Genomic DNA, 26,392 nt, shown 5'->3' on the forward strand with positions numbered 1-26,392 from the left:
GGGTTGCCAGGGCAACCCACCTCCCTTCATCTCTTACCTTGAGAACCTCAAGGGGGTCAACTGCAAGCAAGCTGCCACTTGACAAGGTCCAACACACCTGAGTGGGATCTCTGGGATGCCACACAACTTGGATACGGGCAGACAAGCCCTGCTGAATCACACCTGTGGTCCACCACCTTCCAGACTCTGCTTTACAGAGTGGCCAATTCATTAGCCTCACTGTTTGGTCGCACGAGGGACTGTCCCCCTATCCCCGGCTGTTTTTACAGCAGACTCTGCTTCCATGACAACGTAGCATCTCCTTCCTTTTATAGAGGCCTTGCCCAAAATAACCCCACACAGGCCCCTTCCGTGATCATGTGACAGGCGAGACCCACAATTAAGAACTATGCGTGGTATTAGATCGTGACACTTCAAATTAGACGAACTGTTTGGGTGGCAATTTTTGCCCTTGAGAGATGACTGATAAAAGCAGGAGCCCCGAGCCGGAAATGGGACTAATCCCGAGGCCCAAATGCACAAGAAGGAAGCCAAAAACAACAAATCCCGAAGTTGGTTCCGTTTTTTGTTTTCGTTTAATTATTATTTTCATTGGTTCCACAAAGGGCTCTCAAGAGGCAGTGTGAGAATCTAAAGTCCTACTTCCGTCAATAAACCTAGGTCCCAAATAAGAGGACACTCCCCCTACTGCTTTCCAAAACATTCCTACCGACGCCGCCCCACCAGCTACGCTACACGAACACATGCACAGTGTCACTGGGTAAGAGGAAGCAGCGTTCAGACGGCAGCATTCTTTTTAAATCTAGCTGCTCTTCTCGTGGCCACAGAACATCCGTGGAAGTTACCTGTAGCGGCAGCAGTGAGGAAGCAATTCCAAGTTTGGGATTTCGGGGGGAGGAGTGTAGGCCTGACTCTGAACTCCCTTGTCCCAAAACATCAGCACCATAGAGATGTGGCCGGCTGAACAGCCATACAGGCTGACTTCTATAGGATGCTTTAGGATTAGAAGTTAATGAGGGAGAGGAAAAGTTTCCTTGTTACTGACAGAGGGGGTTTTGAGGGTATATTTTGTGCCATCTTCCTATAGGTAGAATTGGTTTAATCAAGCAAGAACGTTCACCGACCAATGAGGGCTCCTCCTGAATCCCCCCTTCTCCGAAATAATGCAATCTTCCCAGATCTGTAGTGAGATAATAGCGACCTGTACCCCAAACCGGAACCCCCCCCCTCATCAATATCTATTTGTAACAATATGCAGAATGCCGCCTTTGCTCAAAGCATAGATCCTGCTCTTTGAATCGTCCAAGGCCTGCCGATGGATTCCGGCCACCAGCCTGGGTGCAGACGTCACAAGAAAACGCCGCTTACAGGGCTGCTCACAAAATCCCTCCGGAAGGCGACCCAGAAGCAGTTCCTCAGTCCCTGGCGTAATCACCGGCCCTGGGAAAATCTAGTGGCACCCAAAAGAAATTAGTGCTTCGTTCGTAGCGCTGCCACGGCTACAAGGTTGAGAGAGCCTGCTGGAAAGCCCTCACTGAGAGAGAGAACGCCTAGTTTTCCCTTTTCTGGGTTGAAAGTTTCGCTTCGGTGCGGGACACGATAAAACCGCCAGTCTATTGAGAGTCGGACATCCATCCGAAGCGTACAAGGCGTCAGGAAGAGTGGAAATACGAGGGCGGCGGGACTGCCAGGAACCTTGTCCATTCCATTGAAGGTTTCTGTGTTGTTTTTCTAAAGAAGGAAGTGGCAAAATTGACGGACGGACGAGATGGCCCGGTCGGGGAGGGACGGTGGTATTCTTGCTTCACGGAGCTAAGAAAAACGGGGACGCTTGGGCAAAGGGATAGCGGGAAGGGATTCCTCTTTGGGGCTTGCACTTTCGTGAGGGCTCCTCCCTAGGCACTAGATCTCCAGCTTCTTGTTGATGAGAAGAGAGCAGGAACTGAGAGTCCCACCAAGTTTGGCCACCTCAGTACAAGCGGCTGGGATAAGGGTGTAGTCTGGAAGTTTCTGGAAAGGCTATTAAGGAAGCAGAGAGAAAAAACTTGTTAATCCTCTTAAAAAATAATAATAATAACCCTACTATCTGCTCGCACGGAGCTCTGCGTTTGTTTCTTTGGCGGGGCAAGACGCACATCTAGAAGCAGAGAATCCTGGAGGAGGAAGAGGCCCTCCAGGCCATCTCGTCCAACCCCCTGCTCATTGCAGCTCCAGCATAAATCCTCCAGGATAAGTATCTGTCCAGCTGTCAGCATCTTAAAGGCTGTCAGGGAGGGGGGGGGCTCACCACCTCCTTAGGCAGCTGATTTCACTGATGAACTACTCTGACTGTGAAAAGTTGGATTCAAGTGGAAGAAGAAGAGTTGGTCTTATATGCTGCTTTTCTCTCCCCAAAGGAGTCTCAAAGTGGCTTACAGTCGCCTTCCCTTTCCTCTCCCCACAACAGACACCCTGTGAGGTGGGTGAGGCTGAGGGAGCCCTGAGATTTCTGAAGAAGAAGAGTTGGTTCTTATATGCCGCTTTTCTTTACCCGAAGGAGTCTCAAAGCGGCTTACAGTAGCCTTCCCTTTCCTCTCCCCACAACAAACACCCTGTGAGGTGGGTGAGGCTGAGAGAGCCCTGATATTCCTGCTCGGTCAGAACAGCTTTATCAGCGCTGTGGGGAAGGCAACTGCAAGCCGCTTTGAGACTCCTTCAGGTAGAGAAAAGCGGCATATAAGAACCAACTCTTCTTCTTCTTCTTACATGCACACAAACATGTCCCTATAGCAGTGTTACACACCATGGGGTACAGTGCCGGCATTTTTGACAATTGTTGCCTTGCAGGCATGAACAGTGGATCCCATAAACGTCACACCCTATTGCTTGCAGGGGCCTGCTCTCACCTGCACGCAACCCTCCCGGACATTGGAGCTATTTATACACAGCGAGGACGGGCGACAGCATTCTGATCGACCCTCCGTTACGTCAGGTCCCGCCCCCAAACGGAAGCCATGTAAGCTCTTAGGCAGCTGTGTCACCAAGCCCCGCCCCATTTCTCAGAAGCTTCCCTCCCTCTTACTTGCACGCTGTTAGGATACTCTTCTGCGCTCCGGTGCAAAAGGACGTTGTTCTTCTGGCCGAGCCGAGCGTAGATGCAGTTGGCCGCCGGGTCATCGGGCACGGTCAGCGTTTCGTAGTGGTGGTCCGTCAGCTGCTCCATAGTCTACAGAGAGGAGGTGGGGAAAGAGAAGCCATCTAAATTCCCAGCATGTGACCACAGTCTTCCCTGGATAATGACCCTGAGGCTCAATTTCTTCTCTTTCTGTTTGCTTATTTGGGGGGTATGGGAGGGGGAATGGGACTCTCTCTTTAACTCTAGCTTTGCAACTTAAAAATTGCTTTGCTGGATCTCACCAATATCCATTTTCACAAAATGAACTTGAGGCATTTGCCAACGTGAGAGAGAGAAAAAGCATTCACGTAGAAGCCTTTCAATCAGTGCCAGGCAAATTTAGAAGAATTCATCTACAATAAATTAGCCACAACCAAGGAGCCTCTTGTGGCGCAGAGTGGTAAGGCAGCAGTCATGCAATCTGAAGCTCTGCCCATGAGGCTGGGAGTTCAATCCCAGCAGCCGGCTCAAGGTTGACTCAGCCTTCCATCCTTCCGAGGTCGGTAAAATGAGTACCCAGCTTGCTTGCTGGGGGGTAAACGGTAATGACTGGGGAAGGCACTGGCAAACCACCCCGTATTGAGTCTGCCATGAAAACGCTAGAGGGCGTCACCCCAAGGGTCAGACATGACTCGGTGCTTGCACAGGGGACACCTTTACCTTTACCTAGCCACAACAAACTCACAGAAACTCCTTATTTAGGGGGAAGTGTGTCTAAGTACCTGATGCTAGAAAAGGCCATCATTCATGAAGCTGGTGGGTGAGTGCCCACCAGCTTCATTGGCCACCACTGGAAACAAGATGCTGGACTGGAATGACCTGTCTATTCCACCGGGGCAATTCTTAGGCCCATTTCATCTGCCCAAAACAGCTTGCTAGATGTCCCAGGGAAACTCACAAGTAGGAGTGGTGCTTTCTCAATGCTTGGGTTTGACCCCCTGCAGGTATTTGAGCAGCGGCCAGCTGGCGAACAATTGTGCCCCAGGAAGGAGGGGAGATGTACCTAACGACTTCAGGGCACCTTCCAGAAATGCCGCCCACCACTCCCCAAGGAATACAAGTCACTACCTTCATTGCTTTCTTGGCCACGTCACTGCTGCCAATCACAACTGTGTCAGAGCCAGCCATGCTGCAGAGGCTACGGAGGTGCAACGTCCCCGAGACAGGAATGGTTGATACAGCAAAATCCTGTGCAGACAGACAGACAGACTCACTCTACCATTGCAACTTCTTCTACTGTCCAGTTTGACATTGTGTACAGCAGGGGTAGTCAACCTGTGGTCCTCCAGATGTCCATGGACTACAATTCCCATGAGCCCCTGCCAGCGTTTGCTGGCAGGGGCTCATGGGAATTGTAGTCCATGGACATCTGGAGGACCACAGGTTGACTACCCCTGCTGTACAGGACTTTGTCCAAGGTCTGCATACAGTATAATCGAGTTGGAGCTCAGGGGAACCTTTAAGACCAACGGACTTTAATTCTGAGCATCAGCTTTCCTCTGCATGCACTCTTCTTCAGATAAATTGAAGGTTCAAGGTTTTGGTGCTCATTTTCAAGGCCCTAAACAGACTGGGACTGGCATACCTATGGGACCATCTTCCCCCTTATATTTTTGTGTAAACCACCCTGAGCTACAAGGGAGGGTGGTATAGAAATGTAAGAAATAAATAAAATAAATTCCCGCAACAGCCCTGCAGATCAGTAGTTGCTTAGCAGCCCTGGCCCAAAGGTGGAGAAATTAGCCTTGACCACAGCCAGGGCCTTTTCGATCTTGGCTCCAGCCTGGTGGAATGTACTCCTGAGAGAGAGAGAGAGAGCAGGGCCCTCAGGATTCTAATTAAATTGCAGGATACTGACTTTTCACAAGAAAGATCCCCCCTCCCCTCAAAAAACAACAACACTTATAAGGTATGGTTGTCCTGACACTGAAAAAATTTAACTCCAAATATAATAGTTATAAACCCAGCCTGACTTTTGTGTTTGTGTATTAGTACAATTTAGTTTATGCCTCTGGGCAGAAACGCATTTGGTCCTGTGGTTATTACCGACGTGTAACCATTCCTGAGAACCGGTAGTTATTGCTCATGCAACTTAAAACATGTTCTGAGTTTTTATTTCTATCCGATCTACATTGCTTTTAATTTTCAGTTCTGGTGCACTGTGTAATAAGTCGTATTTTATTTCACGCTTCAGCTGCTTAACCTTCCAGGTCCCTGATCTGATTTCCAGGTTGGATTCTCCCCACTCTTACACCCCTTTTGTTGTCTCTTTGCATCATGGGCTTTCCTACCAAATTCTGGAACCACTGCAAGATGGAGGTTAGAAATCTCCTCCTGCAGAAATGTAAAGGCGGTGTGTGTGTGTGTGTGTGGGGGGGTGATATTCAGTTGTCCTTATTCTTACGCACTTCACAGGAGTGCAGAGGCCCCATAAACCTGGCCCACGCTGCATGTGAGGAGAATGCACCCTGGAATCCTTTACCTCCAGCCAGATGCGTGGGGCCTTCCTGAGCCAATGAGCCATGGGAAGGGATTCCTGAGGGCAGAAGCCCTGAAACTCATTGTGTTCAATCTATTTTTAGGTTCTAGAAAATTGTCCCGTGAGTTTAACAGGGAAAGGAAAGGCGATGCGATGCACAATACATCTGCTGAGGGCGGGGGAGAACTGAAACGTGCAGGGGGAGGGAGGAAAGTTCCCCTCCGAGATCGCGGCTCACCCTGAAAGCGTCGGCAACCATCTCCGCTCCTCTGTGATTGGTCCACTTGGAAATCCCCACAAAGAACTCTCGACCTGCAGAGATCAAAGTCATCAGTGGAGACACAAAGAGAAAAGCTGGGCCCTCCCATCTCCCCCAAGAGCAACACTGGTCTCTCTCTCTCTCTCTCTCTCTCTTGGTAGCTCAGAACGGATTTAGAGCTGTAGACAGGATTCCCAGCAGGAACCCAAACAGGTAGTTTCAGAAAATAGCAGTGTTAGACTGCAATGGAACAGCTCAATTTGAGTCTTTACTTTAGACGCCAATAAGATTTTTCTAAGGTACGAAGCTTTTGAGAGTATCAGATGAAAGGAGCTTTGACTCTCGCAAGCATAGCCCCTGGAAGTCTTGTTGATCTCAGCGGGGGGTTTCTGGACTTGAAACTAGCATTTCCACACATTCAGCCTCTAAGAAGAGACACGGCTCAATCAGAAATGGGTCAGCTGTCAAAGATGTTTCCAGGCATCAAGGCTCTGGGAAATGCAGCACAATTGTGGAAACGACCTCACAGTTCATAGAGAGAGTGAAGAACATAAACATAAACAAACAGTTCTGCAGGGCCTGCAAAGGGGAGCTCCTCCACCAGGCATTTGGTTGAGGCCGACCCCAACCATCGCTTCCAATTGGCCCTCAACCCCACCCCCTCCTACTACGACCGCCACTAATCTGCCTAACCCGCTGGGTCCCAGTAAGAGTTGAGCTGAGGCTCTTGCAATTCCATTTTCTAATGTTATTGTTATGATCATGTTAAGTTATTGTTGTTATAATGCTATTACTGTTATCACCTGTTACCATATGTCATCTGTATCTGTTTCCTGTAAACCGCCCTGAGCCTTCGGGGGAGGGCGGTATATAAATATAAATACGCAAACAAACAAACAAACATAAGAGAAGCCAGGTTGGATCAGGCCAATGGCCCGTCTTGTCCAACACTCTGTCCCACAGTGGCCCAAAACTCAGGTGCCATCAGGAGGTCTGCCAGAGGGACCAGAAAGACCTCCAGAAACCCTCCCACTGTGACCCTCCCAAGCACCAAGAATGCAGACCATCACTGCCCCAGACAGAACTTCCCATCTACACCTTGTGGCCACTGATGGGCCTCTGATGATGATGTTTCTCCAATCCCCACACCTCTGAATCACCCTGTGCAAACATCTGGAGAAAGGGGTTCCAGATCAGAGGCAGGCAAAGCCTGGAGTTCCCTTCGTATTTCTTTTTAAACAGAAATTAAGCACACCAGGGACAAGTTCTTCGTGAAATCTTCTCGAGTTCTCCTTGAAAGGCATAATTATCATCGATCATTTCTACAGCACTTTGGATATATAAAAAAAAATGATCGATAACGCTGGCTCTCCCTCACCATGTGCACAAAAATCCTCTCCAAGGTACTCAGCGTCCCCATTTGACTAGGGCTGCAAAGTTCAGTTGATTAAGCGGTTAATCGATGACATGATTATTACGGAGCATTATTATTATTTATTACCCAGCGTCATCAAAATTCAATGCACTCCAAGGAGCTGAAGGTAACAGGCCCCTGATCTGAGGAGCTTGCAATCGGAAGGAAGGGAGGGAGGGAGGGAGGGAGGGAGGGAGGGAGGAAGGAAGGAAGGAAGTAAATAAGGAAGGGAGGGAGGGAGGGAGGGAGGGAGGGAGGGAGGAAGAGAGAGAGAAAGTAAGTAAGTAAATAAGGAAGGAAGGAAGGAAGGAAGGAAGGAAGGAAGGAAGGAAGGAAGGAAGGAAGGAAGGAAGGAAGGGGGAGAGGAAGAAAGGAAGGAAGGAAGGAAGGAAGGAAGGAAGGAAGGAAGGAAGGAAGGAAGGAAGGAAGGAAGGAAGGAAGGAAGGAAGGAAGGAAGGAAGGAAGGAAGGAAGGAAGGAAGTCTGTATCTTCATTCCAGTGGTACCTAGTTAGCTATCTAGGACACTTTTATTCCACCCTTTCTCTAAGGAGATTTGTGCTGTAACCTCTCCCTCCTCAATTTTTTAAAAATTTATTAATGAGATTTTTAGGCTGCCTCTTTTCAACAATGACCTCGAGGTGGCAACCATCACTGAAATCAAATACAAATATCCTTAAAACCAATTAAAAACCCTAAAAGATAAGGCAAACCACTCCCATCACAGAACTCCCTATGAACCTGGGGTCAATAGAGCCAGACCAATTTTATAGCCCCCAAGGCTCAGATGGAGGGGTAAGGTGCAGCCAGGGAAGCCCCATTAAAAGATGTCCTCAAATTAACCCTTCACGCTTCAGCTGCTTAACCTTCCAGGTCCCTGATCTGATTTCCAGATCAGGTAGGCGTGGCTGAGAGGAAGAGACCAGATCAAGGCTACCCAGCAAGTTTTTATGGGATTTGTTCCTGAGCCTGCCAGATCCTAAACATTATCCTACACTAGCTACATCTGAGCAGATGCCACTTCAGTAAGGAAGGGGGCCCTACATGTCTTCTTGTTTACTGCAGGCTGCCCCTAATTATATAGGACATTTCCCCCCCCAAAAAGCCACATTTTTTTCGTCATTAAAGAAAAACCCTAAAAAGACATAACTTCAGAAGAGGCATTCTAACTTTTCTCTCACAGGACTGAATGCATCATTCTAAGGTGGTACCTGCTGTATTGCTGCCTGTTGGGGAATTAATAAAATTTGGGAGAGGGTGGAATGTGGGCAGAAGAGGAACCTCAGCAGGGCCTAACCATTAGACCAGGGGTAGTCAAACTGCAGCCCTCCAGATGTCCATGGACTACAATTCCCATGAGCCCCTGCCAGCATTCGCTGGCAGGGGCTCATGGGAAATGTAGTCCATGGACATCTGGAGGGCCGCAGTTTGACTACCCCTGCATTAGACTCTAATGCCATAGTGCTCACCCTACATTCTCTCCAAGGGAACTGGTCTCTGTAGTCTGGAGATACCTGTGGGAGATCTCCAGACCCCACGTGGAAGTTGGCAGCTCTAACATGCTGCAATATCTCTAAAGATAATATGTGTTTCCAACATAACTGGGGGGGGGGGGGTTTCCCCTCATAGGAAACTGTGACTTCAATTAACAAGCCAAGCTGAAATATCTACTCAGATTTCTTGAATCAAAGGGATAGCCCAATATGTAACAGGGATAGATGGTTGCCAGGGATACTCTGGCAACTCATGTGTATGTGTATTGGGGGGGAGGGGGGTCTTACCTGGAACAAACGGAAGCCTAGCCCAGAGTTGCAATGGCATCACTTCCAGTAGGCACCAGAAATGATGTAATCGCATTGCCAGGGATACACTGATATCTAGAAGTCATTTTTACCATAGAGTTTTTGCCCTCTGCTGTGCCAGCAACACAGATGTATGTCTCCTTTTGCTGCCGGTAAGCTTCCTGATGGCCAGGTGATCGACGGGGGGGGGGGGGGGGGAGAAGAGCCTTGGAGCAGGGGACACCCTGCCCTCGGTAGGGCCTGGCAAGCCTAGGAAGCTACGATACGACCCATCAACTTGCCTAAGGCCAATTTAAAAGCACGGCTGAACCTGCTTAGGTCTTTTCTCACATACATTTAAGTCCTCCAGCAAGTGAATCAACAACACTTAGGGCTGCCAACTCTAGCCTGGGAAACTCCTTGAGATTTGAGTGTGGCGTCTACGGAGGGAAGAACCTGAGGAGAGACTTCACTTAGAATCTATGGTCTACCAGACAGTCGGCTGTCTGAAGTTGACATTTTCCCTATGGAGACCTTATCTCCGTAGCCGGGGATTCAGCTGAAATTCTGCGAGAACTCAAGACCCTACCTGGGGGTTGGTAACCCTACCCACTGTAGAGATGTCAGTCACCTGTGAAAAGTACATCACTCCCATCCAGGGTGGCTCCTTCATCCGTAACCTCGACGACACGCAATTTTAGTTCCTCTAAAACCTTCTTGATGCTGCTGATCTGGGGGAATATAAAAAAGGGGAGGGAGGAGGAGAGAGATGGGTATTTGCTATTGTCGTTACATTTCTCATGTACCTTCTTTTCTTTAATACATCTTTTCTTCGTATTTCAAATGCTTTATTGCCCCAGAACTAGTCCGATCACTACTACGAAGGCTTCAGAGACCTACACATAAGGACAGCATACAAAATGGCCACCATATAGAGTGTGATTTGCTACATGGGAGTTGTTTCTGAGAAGTTTTTCACGCTCAGCAACTGGCATTGGTTTACCTTTACCAGATTTGGGGTGGGGGAATCATTCCACCCAAAGGATAAAACATCGCACCCACATATACAATGGCATGCAATGTGGATATAACCGTCAATGGGAGTGAACAGCTGGGGCTTCTACAAACATCATGGCAAAGGGATGCAAGATTGAGCTACCCAAATGATTTGAATTAACATCCACTGGCAACGGCCTCATGTCTCGCTACTACCAAAAAACCTCTACAGGTTTCTAGAGCGAGCTTGGGAGAAAACTCATGACGAAGCTGCAAATACATCTTAAACGACGCTTGTAAGTGTTTATGAGATGGCGGTGAAGGCCACAAAGAATGAGTAGTTTATGGCCTCCGTTGCCTCCACTAGCTCTTGCCCAACACAACTTTTTAAAATAATTCTGTCATTAAGATCCCTTATGAGTAGGCCAGAAGATTCTGATTCGGCTATTAGCCGCGAGGCATTTGCCCAGACTCGGCCATATGCTGAAAACTCAAGACCTAACACCAAATGCTTTAAACCAGGGATAGTCAACCTGTGGTCCTCCAGATGTCCATGGACTACAATTCCCATGAGCCCCTGCCAGTGGTTGCTGGCAGGGGCTCATGGGAATTGTAGTCCATGAACATCTGGAGGACCACAGGTTGACTATCCATGCTTTAAATATCCTACTGGAATTTTACTCTTCCTCCTTACGCCGAGGAAGGTTTCAGCTCCAAGGTAATACAAATTAGGTCACAGACAGACTTGTAAGTGTACCGACCTCGGAAGGATGGAAGGCTGAGTCAACCTTGAGCCGGCTGCTGGGATCGAACTCCCAGCCTCATGGGCAGAGCTTTCAGACTGCATGTCTGCTGCCTTACCACTCTGCGCCACACAAGGCTCTCCCGGCCATTCAGGAAACCCTTCTAGGGCTGCCATGAACCCCCAGAATTTCACAAAACCCTGGTTGAAAAAGCTTGGACTAGGCAAAGGCAGTTTTATTGCTTCTTTACAAAGATAAGCTGCAACTGCTAGGAAAGACGGGTTGCTATCAGGTAGGGAAGGGAAGGAGGACAAGCGTCCCCTCTACTTCTCCTTTCTGAGGCAAGGAGCCAGCTGCTGCCTGAACCTCCACTGATTCCCTTCCAATAAGGAATGACAGAACTTCAGAACCAGGGAGTTTGTCCCACCATTCTGAGACAACAAGGTGACATTTCTTATATTAGCATGGAGGAAACTCCTGTTTCCAGCCGACATGCAGTCACATCGTGAACAAAGGTCGAGTCGAGTACACATGTCTGTTTTGCCAAATATACACTCGGGCAACCTTGGACTCTTCCCCACTTGCTTAGACACAACAGTGTCCACAAAAAAATCAACAATTGCTTGTGCCTCGGTCCATTTAACTTAGAATCCTACAGTTGGAAAGAGCCATACAGACCACCTAGTCTGATCCCCTGCCCAATGCAGGATCAGTCAAACCTGTGGTCCTCCAGATGTTCATGGACTACAATTCCCATGAGCCCCTGCCAGCATTTGCTGGCAGGGGCTCATGGGAATTGTAGTCCATGAACATCTGGAGGACCACAGGTTTACTACCCCTAGTTTAGAGCATCCCTGATAAGCATCTGTCCAGTAGCATACAACATATTTGAAGACCGTCAGTGAGGGGGAGTTCACCACCTTCTTCGGCAGTGTGGACTTCTAATCTGGCATGCCGGGTTTGATTCTGCACTCTCCCACATGCAGTCAGCTGGGTGACCTTGGGCTTGCCACAGCACTGATAAAACAGTTCAGACCGAGCAGCGATATCATAGAATCCTAGAGTTGGAAGGGGCCATACAGGCCATCTAGTCCAATCCCCTGCTCAACGCAGGATCAGCCCTAACCATCCTAAAGCATCCAAGCATATCAGAGCTCTCTCAGCCTCATCCACCTCACAGGGTGTCTGTTGTGGGGAGAGGAAAGGGAAGGTGACTGGAAGCCGCTTTGAGCCTCCTTCGGCTCAAAAGCGGCATATAAGAACCAACTCTTCTTCTTCTTCCTCACTCTCTTCTGCACCCTTTCTATTTTGTCCACATCCTTTTTGAAGCGAGGCCTCCAGAACCACAGATCCAGGTGGGGTCTGACCAATGCGGTACAGAGCAGGACTAAAACATCTTGAGAATTCGACGTGATGCCTCTGTTGATACATCGCAAGACTGTGTTTGCCTTTTTTACTGCAGCATCACACTGTCTGCTCATATGTAGCTTACAATCCACAAACACGCCCAAGATCAATTATTGACAGTAGCTGCTGCTCAGGGTATACAGCCAACACGATAGAGCATCTTTGGCATTCTGACACAGCATTGTCAGAATTATAGCGGGAGGTGGGGGCTGCAATTCTACGCATACATGTCTCGGAATAAGCTCCACGGGAGACAACAGGGGTTTGTTTCAGAGCAAGCACGTACACAGCCAGTCTGGGCTGGGCTGTCCCTACATCCGTACTCAGTGACATTGGAACGGACAGCCGGGGTCATGAGGGGTGGATAAGGCATGACTCCAACTGGCGAGGCCACCAGTCAGGCGGCCGCCTCATCACTTCAGGGAAAAGGGCGGAATTAATCCCAGAGGCTCTTGCAGAGGAACAGATGGGGCACGGTTTTAATACACAGCCAGGCACTGCGGTCTCCCCTCCCTCACCCCCAGCCTCGGAAGTGGCAATCCGGGCTCAGAGCTCTGCTCCAGACGCCTCCCCCCAAATGCCCCACTGGGCCCTATATGACTTTTCACAGAGGGGGCCGACTTCTAGTTCCCATGCCTCCTACGCATATATTAAATCCTGCTTGTTTCTTAGGAACCCAAGGCCTAGCGTTCCCAAGCCACCAACCTGCACTGCTGCTACTAGGCTGTGCTGCCAGATTTCTTTAGACATTTATACCCCGCTTTTCTTCCCACCAGAGACCCAAAGCAGTTTACGACTAGGGATGCCAACTTCCCAAATTTCAGGGAATCCCCTGGAATTACACCTCCAGGGAATTCCCTGGAGGGCAGAAATTCCCCTGGAGAAGGCTGTTTTGGAGAGTGGAGTCTACGGCACTGTACCCCACTGACGTCGCTACCCTGCCCACGATCCCAGCCTGGATCTGGCAAGCCTACTTCCTCAGTCCCGCTCTGGTAACCCCCAACATTTCCCATTTTCTTCTCACAACCATCATTCTGTGAGGTAGGTTAGACTGAGAGCCCTACGAGATGTTACAAATTGCACGTGTCCACTGCAGCTCTACTGTACCTACTAGTTCCTGATGGCAACTCATGAGTAAATGCATATCAGGGCTTGACTGCTGTGAAGGAGTAGTTCCCTGCCTTCTCCTCTGGCTGGTTCTTTGTGTGTGTGTGTGTATGGGGGGGGGTGGACATATTCAGCAAGTAGCCAACATGGGCACTGAATGCTTATGTGTGGTGGCTTCCCACAGGGAGAAGAACACTCCCATTAGCAGCCATTGGGCTGTTTTGTCAGGAAAGAAGGCAGAATTCCTCTTTCTCCCATGCGGCCATCCCAACCTGAGCAGGGCCCTGCTATGCATTGATTGATGAGCTGCCATTTGGGAGCTAGGAGCCCCAATCTAGTTGCAAGCCCCAAGGAGAACCCATGGCATTAGTAACATCGCATTAGGTTCTGAGGATGTGGAAGTGTCTCAAGGTCACCCAGCGAAGATCCAGGGCAGAGAGGGGATTCGAACCCAGGCCTCAGACACCCTGACCGCTACGTCATGCTGGCTCTCCTCCTTGCCTGTTTGGCTGGGCTAGGTAAGCTTTTCAGATGCGCCTTGGAAAATTTCAGAAGCTGAAAAAGGGAGCGTAGGACTGTCAGCGGTGAGGGCTTCAGGGCTCTCCGCGGCTCCTCACAGCCAGCCGAAGCAGAATAAATTATGCAAAACAAACACATGCCAAGTTAATTAGCTTGATTTATTGAATCAGGAAGGTCGAGCATGCCACGGTGTGGAATTTGAGTTACCTTGGTGAGCAATTATTTTAAGGACAAAGTGTATATAAGCTTCACCCATAACCCTGCCCCATCTCGTATATTTCTGAGAGGCATAAAAACGCTACAAACCAAACCCTGGTTTGCGCCACTGCCAGAGAGCCTGATCCGGTACATCCAAATCCCTTGCGCGCTTTCTGCTAAGTTTAAAGTGAGCTGGTGCCCGTGAGCTGACTGGAAATGGAAGGGTTTAGGCCTTTCTCTGGTCCTCCTGACGAGTAAAACCACAAATCATAAGAGTATCTCAGGAGACCTGCTTGATGATTCTTCTAGCCCCGTATCCTGTTTTCCAGACTGAAGCCAGCCGGTTGCCCTGGAAGGCCAACCAACAAAGTACAGAGGTCAAAGCCTTCTACTAGCTCTCCAGGACTCAGAGGTTTACTGTGTCTAGACAGTGAATTTGGCTTTATTCATCATAGCCAATTGCCGTTGATGGAAGCATCCCCTGTGAAAATCCAGGGCCAGGGGTTATTTTGTGAGAGCTTTTGGCACTTTCTCCATGCCATGAGGTTCCATCTCCTTCCCCGGAACCTCAGAAGACTTGGCTACAATATTTGAGATAAGTGTGTATAAACTCATTAGATGTTTCTCCTTTGTCTAAGTACGTTTTGACAGATTTTAGCACAGTAGAAGATAGAGGACTCTACATTCCTGACACGGGACTGTTCAGGCAGGACGTTTGGTATCCGTCTTTTAAAAAGCGTTCAGGGCTAGTAACTTGGAAATCCTTTCAACAGTGTAGTGTGCAGATCTTCCAAACGGGACTACAACTGTTTTACTGTTGAAAAACAGAGCCCTTCCACCGCGCCTACGGTTAAGGCCTAAAATAACATCTGAATTATGCCGGCCTCTTGTGGCGCAGAGTGGTAAGGCAACAGACATGCAGTCTGAAAGCTCTGCCTATGAGGCTGGGAGTTCAATCCCAGCAGCTGGCTCAAGGTTGACTCAGCCTTCCATCCTTCCGAAGTCGGTAAAATGAGTACCCAGCTTGCTGGGGGGTAAAGGGTAATGACTGGGGAAGGCACTGGCAAACCACCCCGTATTGAGTCTGCCATGAAAACGCTAGAGGGCGTCACCCCAAGGGTCAGACATGACCCAGTGCTTGCACAGGGGATACCTTTACCCTAGCGATACACCAACTGGGGCTGGCAGGATCCTCCCATCTCCTCTGTCCTCCTTCTCCAGTAGCAGAAGAGCTAGGCAATGGTGGGTTAGATTTTTGTATTTAAAATTTTAACTGCATTTGTTTAGTCATTTTTAAATCCTAGCTGTATTTTACCTTTTGATGTGGCGTTATTGTAATGGAATCTGTCCTGAGTCTCAGGAGGTAGGGCGCGGTACAAATCTCTGTTCCACTTAATATTAATGGTAAGAGCTTGGAGGAGGAGCGTGTCTCATGGTTTAAGTGCCGCTCAGTGCTTAACACCCACTCAGGGCGGCTGTCCCACCCCTGAGTGCCTCCTCTTCCAACTGGCTTTCCTGTCTGTCCAGCAGCAGCGGCCAGCCAATTGCCTTCCGTCCCCCACCCCTGACCACCCCCTCCTCTTTACACTTCCCTCCGAGGCTCGGAGGCTGCAGATCCATGCTGTGTGAGAACTGCCCCTGCTGGTGAGTTCCCTTCCCGGGGGCCTCCAGCCTTTCCAGGACCTGGGGGGACAGAGAGGCCATCCACAGAGTTCTTCCACTACCACCCCCAATCTAGCACCCATTGTATTCTTGGATGCAACAGGCTTGGCCCCCAGTATCATAATTATAAATACAAATAAACAAGAACACTGGACTTGGGTCTGGGACACTTGGACTGAAGTCCTCACTGGGCCATGGAGTCTCAATGGGTGACCTTTGGCCAGTCACTCTCTCTCTCAGCTTAATTTACCTCACAGAGGTGTGTGTGGTGAGGAGAAAACGGAGGAGAGAACAACAGAAGTTGCTGTTGTGAGGAAAGGTTGTTTGTGAATGAAGGAAGGAAAGAAAGAAAGAAACAAGCAGAGTCCAGTTAGCCTTAAAGCATCCTCACGGATTACCTCATCCCGCCGCGAGGGCACCCAGGGTCGCGTCAGCAGTGCTGTGTCCCCTTGTATCACGGCTAAATCCCCTACTAGTGTTGAACAAGGGAGGGCTTCGTCTGCTGCCAGCTCGATGACTTGAAGGCCCAGCTTCTGGCGGAGGATGCCCGTATAGACGCCGTACTGCCGATGAGCTTTGGCCAGGTCCACTGGCTCCGTCCCTCCATCGGAGCCCTCTGTCGGGATCTCCAGCGTACCGAACGAGGAAGGGATGCATCGGACAATGACATGGGTGTACTTGCCAAAAGAGGAGATACAGGCCATGGTCTGCAAGGGAAACAAAAGAACGGGCGTTTAGCCACTTCTCTGCCAAGGAGGGATCGTGTCTTCGTCCAGTCTGAGCCGCACCAATGGGTATTCCATCTCCCGTACTGACCCAATCTGTCCTTTTTGGGCCAAAGGAAAGATTAATTAGTGGTCAAGCCTGTTACTGAGAGCCAATGTGTCACAATGAATAAAGTAATAGAAGTGGATCAGGCAGATCTGATTCCTAATCAACCAAATTCCTAATCAATCACCAAGCCCCGAGCCAATCACCCAAACTCAAAAAAGGCATGGACCAATATTTATGTGGTGATCTGCCAAGGGAAGCAGGGTGGTATACCTGGTTCCCCATCTTTTTGCCATTGTATTTCAAATGTATCCTCACAATAACCGTAGGGTGGCCAAACTGTAGCTCTCCAGATGTCCTTGGGGCTACAATTCCCATGAGTCCCTGCTGGCAGAGACTCATGGGAATTATAGTCCCAAGGACATCTGGAGAGCCACAGTTTGGCCACCCCGTGAAAGGCAATAGTCACCCAAGATTACCTACTGAACTTTTCATGGAAGAGTGGAGAATGAAGTCAGATTTCTTGGGTCCTATTTGACACCAGTGCAGCCTTTCTCACCTTTTTTACCATTGAAACCTCCCTAAAACATTCTTCAGGCTTCGAGAAATCCCAGATAGGATGAGATGGTGCAGAATATGGGGATGAGATGGTGCAGAATATGGTCGGGAAGCACATCCACCCAAGGCCCCTCCTCTTCCCCCACCAGCCTCATCATTGGCCATTTTGGGAGAGGGGAGGGGTTGAGCAGTATGGTGGGCACAGCCACAAAATGGCTGCCACAGGAGGTGTAGCCAGCCACAAAATGGCTGCCACAAGTTACCTTCAGTCACACAGTGAAGATCCTTGTGCTATGGTAGCAGCTATTGTCAAAACAATGGTTTTCTAAAAAAAAATCCACACAGCCCCATCTACTTTCTAAAAGCACTTTATGGGAAGCATGATATCCCCTGGAACGGTCAAGAACGATAACAGCCATTTCAACTCTTGGCTTCTGACTTCTACCCAAGGAAGGCTTGATCAGCACAACAGAAATCTTGGGAGTCATTTTTCAACTATTGGGTGAACATGCCTCAGCGTCAGCGTTCCTCTTTCCAGTATAATGATGACTCCCAAAAAGCATCACTTTGATGCCAAAAAATAAGCATATTTTTTTTAATTTGCAGGGAGGGGATTCTTAAAAAGTAATGATATGACATAGGATAATGTACTGCACAATGGGGAGGTGTTTCTATTATGGACGCCCGGAAACTGTTGCATTCACCCCATGGAACAGTTTGTGGCTCTTGGGCCTGATTGTCCAGGCTGGTCAAGATGTGATGGTTGACCACAAGAATGAGGGCCATGCTACACAATATGCTTCCTAAGAAGTCAAAATCCCCACCCAGCAGATGTGGGAAAGGGCATTTCAAAGCTCCACAAGGGCCCAACAGTTCAGTTACCATGGCATGGCAGAGTTGCCTCTCTCTTCCAACCATCTTCCTGAGCTGAAACAGCCTGAGGAAGGGGAATTGTTTGCCCCACTCTGGAGCCAGCTGGGCCCCCGTGGACCTTCCAAATGTCATTCCCGCAGCTGCTATAAGAAACCACAATGTGTCGTTCAGATCTGAGCCAAAGACTCTTAGCAGCAGCAGTAGGCAATGACCTGCCTAATACACACAAATTGTAGCAAAAGGAGTGCTGTGGTTCACTGTGGTTCACTGAAGAAAAACAAGACAACAGCAATAGCTGTGTCTGAATTTCAGCACCATCATAGAGTTGTAAGGGACCTCCAGGGTCATCTAGTCCAGCCCCCTGCACAATGCAACTACACAACTACCTGGACCCTAATTTCATGCCCAAGTGATCCCCACCCCCCACCAAAAATCTCCAAAACCAGCCTGGCCTGTAGCAAATTCACCTGCCATCCAAAAGTGACGATCAACAGTTTCCTGGGTATGCAAGGAAGAGCCACAAGAGACAAACACTGGCACATCCCTCCCTGCCCACCCACTCACAATCGGCCTAAATTTATAAAATCAGCATTTCAGTCAGATGACTAACTAGCTTCTGCTTAAAAACTTCCAAAGATGGAGAACCCACCACCTCCCGAGGAAGCCTGTTCCACTGAGGAACCTCTCTAATCGTCAGGAACTTCTTTCAGATTTATTTATTTACTTATTACATTTTTATACCACCCTCCCCTGAGGCTCAGGGCGGTTCACACGGAATGTAAAGATGTTAAGTCGAAAATGGAATGACTATTGAGATGTCAATGTTATTGTCAATTTTTTATATCGTTCACGTTTTTTCTTTCCCTTCTTTGAGTTTCATGCTGGCTTAAGACTTGTAACAACTAAATTGGATTTAAATTGAAATAAAAAGTCAGCTGTGACTTGACAGCAAAAGAGAACACCTCATTTTGGCCAGCATGAAACTTCAGGGGACTGATCTCTGGGAAGTGACAGAGCTGGACTCCAGCTGCAAAAACACCTCCTCCCCTCCCCAAAACACATGTCTGGGCTCAACCAGGCAGGCCCCTCCCCAGCAGCAAACTGGTTCCCCCAAGCCCAACTTCCCGAGAAGCCACAATGGCCTTCCAGAGGCTCTGCCAATAAATGCCGGAGGATGATCATCTATTTCACGGACTCGTGGGGCTGATGAGATAATTGCTTGCAAAAGGAAGCCAACCAGCTGATCGATGGCCGGCAAAAGAGTTGAAGCCGAGCTGGGCGCCTTCCAAACAATCACGAGGCGGAAGCCCCACAAATGAATACTTCTCAAAATGTAATCACTCAAGACTCTCGGCTTTCTTTAAAAGAAAAGAGAGAGAAAAAAGGACGTTCTTGAGGCACCTTGAAGACTTATCATGGCACTGATCAGCTTCCCTGGAGAAAACGGCTGCTGTAGGAGGCCCATAGGGCAAGGGTAGTCAACCTGTGCTCCTCCAGATGTCCATGAACTACAATTCCCATAAGCTCCTGCCAGGGTTTGCTGGCAGGGGCTCATGGGAATTATAGTCCATTAACATCTGGAGGACCACAGGTCAACTACCCCTGCCGTAAGGCATTCTGCCCCAAGGTCCTTCCCCTCTCCGAATCACAACCCCACCAGGCTCCACCCCAAGTCTCCGGGCATCTCCCAACCTGGAGCAGGCAACACCACCAATAGGTGGCGCTTTGATCCTTGTGTAGTATTTTGCTCCTCCCCATGACAAGCAGAATCAGCATAATTACGCATATCGACCAAATCTGCTCACGTTATCTACTCTGTGCAAAATTCAGTGTTCCAGACACCCAAGTCTCATGCTGTTCCTGCTCTGACTCACCACCCAAAGAGGAACAGAAGGCATAAAATGGTGTCTGTTGTGGGGAGAGGAATGGGAAGGCGACTCTAAGCCGCTTTGAGCCTCCTTCGGGTAGGGAAAAGCGGCATATAAGAACCAACTCTTCTTCTTCTTCTTCTAAAATGATGGCCTAGAGTAGGAACCTCGCCACCTCCCCAATTAAGGTTGGCATCTCTGAGTTGGGAAATGCCTGAAGATTTTGGGGGCAGAGCTGAGAGTGGGAGGGATTTGGGGCGAGGAGGTACCTCAGTGGCTTATAATGCCATGTTGTCTACCCCTCCAAAACAGCCGTTTTCTCCAGAGGAACTCATCTTTGTCGCCTGGAGATGAGCTGTAAAACCAGAGATCCCCAAGTCCCACCTGGGGACCAGCATCCCTATCCCCCATGGCTATGGAGGATCTCCACCCACCCCTCTCCTACTGGAAATGTGGATGGAATGACATCAGGTTGACAGCATGACATTACTTCTGGGGAAATTTCAGAAGTGACATCTGACCTTGCCGAAAACTCTGATCACCAATAGCCGAACCCCTCCCCATGTCCTTGCCTCTTCATCTCCCATTTGTTGCCACAACCTACCGCCTCTGTACAATCCCATGTGCGTTTGCGCAGCGTGGATTTGACAACCACACAGATGCTGTGATGGGGCCAGCGGGCTCATAACCGCTCTCCCTCCCTGCGTAGTGAGTCAAGGGGGGGGGGGAGACACAGACTGTTTGCCGAGGGCTGGTTTAAGTGCAGACCCAAGCTCTGCAGTTGAGACGTTTCAGAAGAGGATTCTTGCAGATACGTGCTAAGCCGGTGGTTCTCAACCTTCCTAGTGCCACAACCCCTTAATACAGTTCCTCTTGATGTGGTGACCCCCAACCATAAAATTATGCAAGGGTTCTTTCACAGGAATTAAACGGAAACAGAGTGTGAAGATCCATTGTTCACGATTGTATATTAATCGGGTTTTTTCCCGGGGTTTCTCAGTTCAGCTCTGCCTCGTGTCCCACCATGCCGATCTCGCTCTTTTCCGCTGCTCCAGACAGACAACGCTCTCATCTCGATCTACCCCGGCCCGCCCGGCTTGTGAAAGAATCGTTTGACCCCAAAAGGGGTCCCGACCCCCAGGTTGAGAACCACTGTGCTAAGCAGTTACTAGCCAGCCCCTATTTAGTTCAGCCCATTTGCCTGTAGAATCTATCTTGGGCTTTGTAGTCTAAATTGGGGGGGTAAAGGTAAAGGTATCCCCTGTGCAAGCACCGAGTCATGTCTGACCCTTGGGGTGACGCCCTCCAGCGTTTTCACGGCAGACTCAATACGGGGTGGTTTGCCAGTGCCTTCCCCAGTCATGACCGTTTACCCCCCAGCAAGCTGGGTACTCATTTTACCGACCTCGGAAGGATGGAAGGCTGAGTCAACCTTGAGCCGGCTGCTGGGATTGAACTCCCAGCCTTATGGGCAAAGCTTTCAGGCGGCTGCCTTACCACTCTGCGCCACAAGAGGCTCATTTAAAATTTAAAATTGGGGGGGGAGTCCACTTTAATTTTTCAAAAAGCTTCACAGCCTGGTGACCTAGAAGCAATCTGTGCTTGCTACAAGTGACCAAGCAAAGTCTATTTAGTGACTTGCTGAACAGGCGCTTAGGGAAATATCATTTTAAAAGCCATTTTCTGTGCCCCTTAACATCCGTTGACTTCAAAAGACTGATTGGGATGGTTTGTGGAAGCAGGGTGACAAAAGAGTAGCAAGGTAAAGAAGGCAAAGTTCGTCTCCTACCAAAGATTGCATAAATCAACTAATATTATTCCCAGCAAGCGCCCTCTGTTATTGGAGGTTAAGAAAGACAACCCATTAGGACCACTGTGACTCTGCTGATAGATCTGCCACCAAAAAGCACAAGTATTACTCAGTCTTTGGCGGCAGGAACCTACTGTGCTGCCATTGGCTACTATACGAATTTTGCAGGAACCTATTGGACAGTGACTGTACCATCATCACAAGTTCCAGCTTAAATTCTTCCCCCGTCTTCGCATGCACTTTCCTTCAGAGGGTTGGGAGCTCTGCTTCTCTAGAATTCACATGTGCACCTCTCGATTTTGTGTTTTGTTTAAAAACATATCATTTGATGGACAACTCAGCCATGCCTCTGTAATTATGGGAGATGGGGACATCGCTGCAGATGGTTAGCATTAATAATGCTCAGACAGCCAGCTGAGGTACCTCCCAGTGGGAATAGAATATTCATATGGGGAGGCCCTAATTGGTCTGGTCCAAGATCAGCCTTCCTAAGCAACTGGCCAGTCAGTTGTGCCTGATAAGGTCAGCAAGCAGCCAGCTACCAAAAGCTTCTGCCACAATAACCCAATTAGTCAAGGTGTCCCTGGGGCATTAATCCCAGACACCAAAACGGCTTGTCTAGTTCTTTCTTTTGCCAAGCTCCCAGCCAATAAGTTTTTTTTCTTATTCTTGCTTGCGGAAGGGCTAATATCCTGGCATACCCAACGATCCCAACGATTTGTCAAAAGCTCACGGAAATGAAGTGGTCGAGTTTCAAGTTCAAATTGTTAGTCTCGTTCATTCATCTTGTGTTACGCACCTTGTATTTTAACCTCATGTCATGTTTTGTATGCCTATCTAGATTTCTTGCATTGCATTTGTTAAGGACATTATCCCCTGTACAGGGGTACATGGCCTGCAGAAAGTCCCCGGTTCAATCCCTGGCATCTCCCATTATAAGATAAAATGGGGGAGAAGGTGAAGTGAAAGGCCAAGACCTGAAAAAGATGTCATTCCGGAAGCAAGACTGACCATGAGAGACCAATGCCTGATTTAGTACAAGACAACCCATGAGGTTGGGAGTTCGATCCCAGCAGCCGGCTCAAGGTTGACTCAGCCTTCCATCCTTCCGAGGTCGGTAAAATGAGTACCCAGCTTGCTTGCTGGGGGGTAAACGGTAATGACTGGGGAAGGCACTGGCAAACCACCCCGTATTGAGTCTGTCATGAAAACGCTAGAGGGCGTCACCCCAAGGGTCAGATATGACCCGGTGCTATCACCTTTACCTTTTAAGGTCCTGGATCTCCCTCTTCCCTAGCCTAAAATGGGCAGGAAAATTTTAAAGCTGCGGGGGAGGAAGAACTAGAGACACACATCACTGTAGTTATAGCATGGGGCAGGGGTGAGAAAATAGGGACCTTCCCAGAGCTTTTTCTTTATCAGCATGCTATTCACACTGTTAACAGCGTTGGACTAGTATCTGGGAGACCACTGGTTCAAATGGGGGAGCTGTTTTTGTTGTGCCTCGCTCTTTACTACTTGAGAGAATCTCAAAACTGTTTACAATCGCCTACCTGTCCCCACAACAGACGCCTTGTGATGTAGGTAGGGCTGAGAGAGCTCTGAGAGAACTGTGACTGGTCCAAGATCACCCAGCTGGTGGCATGTGGAAGAGCAGGGAATCAAGCCCAGATTAGTGACCACCACTCTTAACCACTACACCAGGCTGCCTCTCTGTGTAGTGACTGCACAATCAACTAAAATTATCCCAGCTAGCGCACTCCATTGCTATAGGTAAGGAATGCAAGCTGTATGAGTCATAGAAGCCTGCTGGACCAAATTGGTGTAGTGGTTAAGAACAGCGACTTCTAATCTGGCGAGCCAGGTCTGATTCCCTGCTCCTCCACATGCAGCCAGCTGGGTGACCTTGCTTCATCACAGTCCTGTCAGAGCTGTTCTCAGAGCAGTTCTGTCAGAGCTCTCTCAGCCTCGCCTACCTCACAGGGAGCCTGTTGTGGGGAGAGGAAAGGGAAAGAGATTGGAAGCCGCTTTGAGACTCCTTCTGGTAGAAAAAAGCTGGGTATAAGAACCAACTTAAAAAACCAACTTTAGCTCTTGGTTTCTTCCTTGCTGGGGGGGCAGGTCAGGAGTAAGAACATCCCCATATTTCCTGGCACTAAGAAGCACAGAAGCTGCTGTTTATGAAAAGGACATGCCAGCTAAATCTTTCCTCCCGGGAGCACTGAAGCGGTTTTTGCTCTTTGCCCTCTCTTTGAGGCATCCCGAGGGAAACGGCGGGAAATTTCTCCTCCAGCATTGAATTAAGTGCCGGCTCAGAGCCCTTTTGCGTCCCACTGCCGAAGCACAGAAGCTGTTCTGCCGTGCCCTTTTCCCCTGCAGCGCTGGTAAGGTCAGGCGCAAGGCACCACACTGTCAGGTGATGCTCCCCCTCGCCACATCATTCTCCCCTCTCCACATGGCTCCTTCACACAGACACGAGTAGATGAGAATTGACTAGGAGGAAGCATTTCCCCCAAGGCCAAAGTAGTAACATACGAGGAAAAAAAAATAGTTATGTCATATTCACTAGTTTATACCAGTGATAAACCAAACCACCAATATGTTTATAGATCTATCCCCATTTCCCTTTATAGATCTGTTCCAATCTGCAGCTTTCTGATTTGCAGTTCCCGTCTAACCATGCCATTCTGAGTTCAGCAGAGGTAAAAAATTTTACCTTTACAACTGGGTTCCCTTGATCCGTTTCCTCCTCCTGGGGTAAAGGCCCGTCGCCTGCTGGTTCCAATCTATTATTCCTTCAGATCCCGAAAAGAGGTCTCTTTCAACCCCTGAGCAAAAAGTCCTCCAATGGGTAACAGAAGTCCTCCTAACTCTGAATTAATTTTCTTCCTGGGCAAAAAAATTCCTGCTACATCGATTCTCCCCCCCCTTCCCCCAGCATGCAACAGAAGGATCAAGTTCATCAACTGAATATACTTCTCTGATCAGTTAATTCCTTCCTGGTTTCTGTGCATTAATCAGTGGATCAGGTTAATAGCTTCTCGCTGTCCGTGCCTCCAATTGATAAATCTTTTCTTCTACAGACAGGGATTTTTTTTTTATTATTGTTACATTCCGAAACAGTCAGAAAGTTAATGAAAAATCCTGTTTTTTTTCACTCTGCCAAGCTATGAAAAGAGAGGAGGTGCTTAGGGTATCAGAGATATACAGATCCAGGGGATTTGACTGGTGTTACAGCGTCAGGATCTCCAGTCCCTCCCCAAAATGAAAGAGATCCACGATTAATATCCATCCCCCTAGGACCTAAACAGAGCATTCCCGATGACACATTCCTCAGAGGAAGCCCAACTGAATAGACGCTTTGAAACTCCTTCAGGAAGAGAAAAGCGGCATATAAGAACTAACTCCTCTTCTGCACACCAATCCATACCATCACTCCATCTAGCTCAGGCTTTCTCAACCAGGGTTTTGTGAAACCCTGGGCTTTCTCAACAGCCCTGGAAGGGTTTCCTGAATAGGTGGGAGTTAACTTTTAATACATTTTTAATTATTTTAAACATTTATCGGGTGATATAACCCATATGTGGTTGTGTCAACCTGACCCCTCCCCCAAATGGCCAACAATGGGCCTGGAGTTTGTGGGGAAAGTGAGGGGCGCTGGATAGGCGTGTACACAGCTATGCTTCCCAATCATATTCTGCAGGATTGTGCCACTTCTGGTGTTTCCTGAAACCTGAATAATGTCTCAGGAGTTTCTCAGCAGTAAAAAATGTTGAGAAAGTCTGATCTTGCTCAATATTGTCTCCACTTTTGACTAGTAATGGCTCTCTTGTTACTCTTCCACTGAACTGAATCTAGGATCTGTAGCCCACGGATTCCACTGAGTCACAGCCTCCTCGCCGATCTGTGCCAGATATTAGTATCATTACACCCAAGTTATATTACAACAGGGGTCCACCCTTTCTGAGTCTGCGGTCAAATTTGGGATTCTGACAGCACAGTGGGTGCAGCAGCAAAATGGCTGCCACAAGAGGCAGGCTCAGACACAAAGGGATGTCCACAGTATTTTGGAAATTTTTAAACAGAGGCTGGATAGCCATCTGACAGAGAGGCTGATTCTGTGAAGGCTCAAGGGGGTGGCAGGTTACAGTGGATGAGCGATAGGGTTGTGTGTGTCCTGCATATTGCAAGGGGTTGGACTAGATGACCCCTGAGGTACCTTCCAACTCTGATTCTTCTATGATTCTAGTATCACTTTAGCAACCCAGCGTAGATCTTTTTGCTGCCACCGCCGAAACCTTTTAAGAAAGCCTGCACAGCCAATCAAATCTCCAGTAGTCACGACCATAATCAGAGGGAGTCCATTACTGACCTAACCTTTCCAAACATGACCGCAAGGCATTTGGAAGCCAGAGGGACCGCGAACCAGTCACAAACCTCATTATACGCCTCAATAGGGACATGGAGGCTTCACACACTAGGCTGAGAAAACAGTTTGTTTGATTCTGTTCGCGGACAAGGTCTCTTTTGTTTCCACAGCACAGAGATGGCAAATACTTTGCCAGCAGGCAAAATATGCAACAGCCTCTCGGGGTATGCTCCCCCCTTTGGTGGAACAGCTATCAAAACCAGGGGGAAGCTAGTACAATTCTAAAATTAATCCGGAACACAGCTGCCGATTCAGAGAACGCTGTGTGTCTTAAAATGCTTTTATTAGGGTAGTAATGTTTCACCAGTTCATCTAACCAATTAAAATACTTAAGAAAACACTTTTGACTGATTTTTAAAGAGGCTC

At 48.7% G+C, this 26,392-nt stretch overlaps 1 protein-coding gene across 1 annotated transcript in view; it reads right to left on the reverse strand.

The window, feature by feature from the left end:
• Positions 1-552: 552 nt before the first annotated feature.
• The window catches only part of DDAH2 (DDAH family member 2, ADMA-independent), a 36,215-nt gene continuing 10,375 nt past the window's right edge, over positions 553-26,392 (reverse strand). Inside the window, exons 2-7 of the mRNA XM_077331200.1 lie at positions 16,116-16,424; positions 9,717-9,816; positions 5,872-5,945; positions 4,223-4,342; positions 3,062-3,205; positions 553-2,019 (exon numbers count right to left, since the gene is read on the reverse strand). Coding sequence (XP_077187315.1) covers positions 1,903-2,019; positions 3,062-3,205; positions 4,223-4,342; positions 5,872-5,945; positions 9,717-9,816; positions 16,116-16,421 — 861 coding nt within the window. The 5' untranslated portion in view covers positions 16,422-16,424 and the 3' untranslated portion in view covers positions 553-1,902. The remainder of the gene's footprint in view (positions 2,020-3,061; positions 3,206-4,222; positions 4,343-5,871; positions 5,946-9,716; positions 9,817-16,115; positions 16,425-26,392) is intronic.

This window comes from Paroedura picta, chromosome 3 (assembly GCF_049243985.1).
Source record: "Paroedura picta isolate Pp20150507F chromosome 3, Ppicta_v3.0, whole genome shotgun sequence".
In the NCBI taxonomy this organism is placed as follows: Eukaryota; Metazoa; Chordata; class Lepidosauria; order Squamata; family Gekkonidae; genus Paroedura; species Paroedura picta.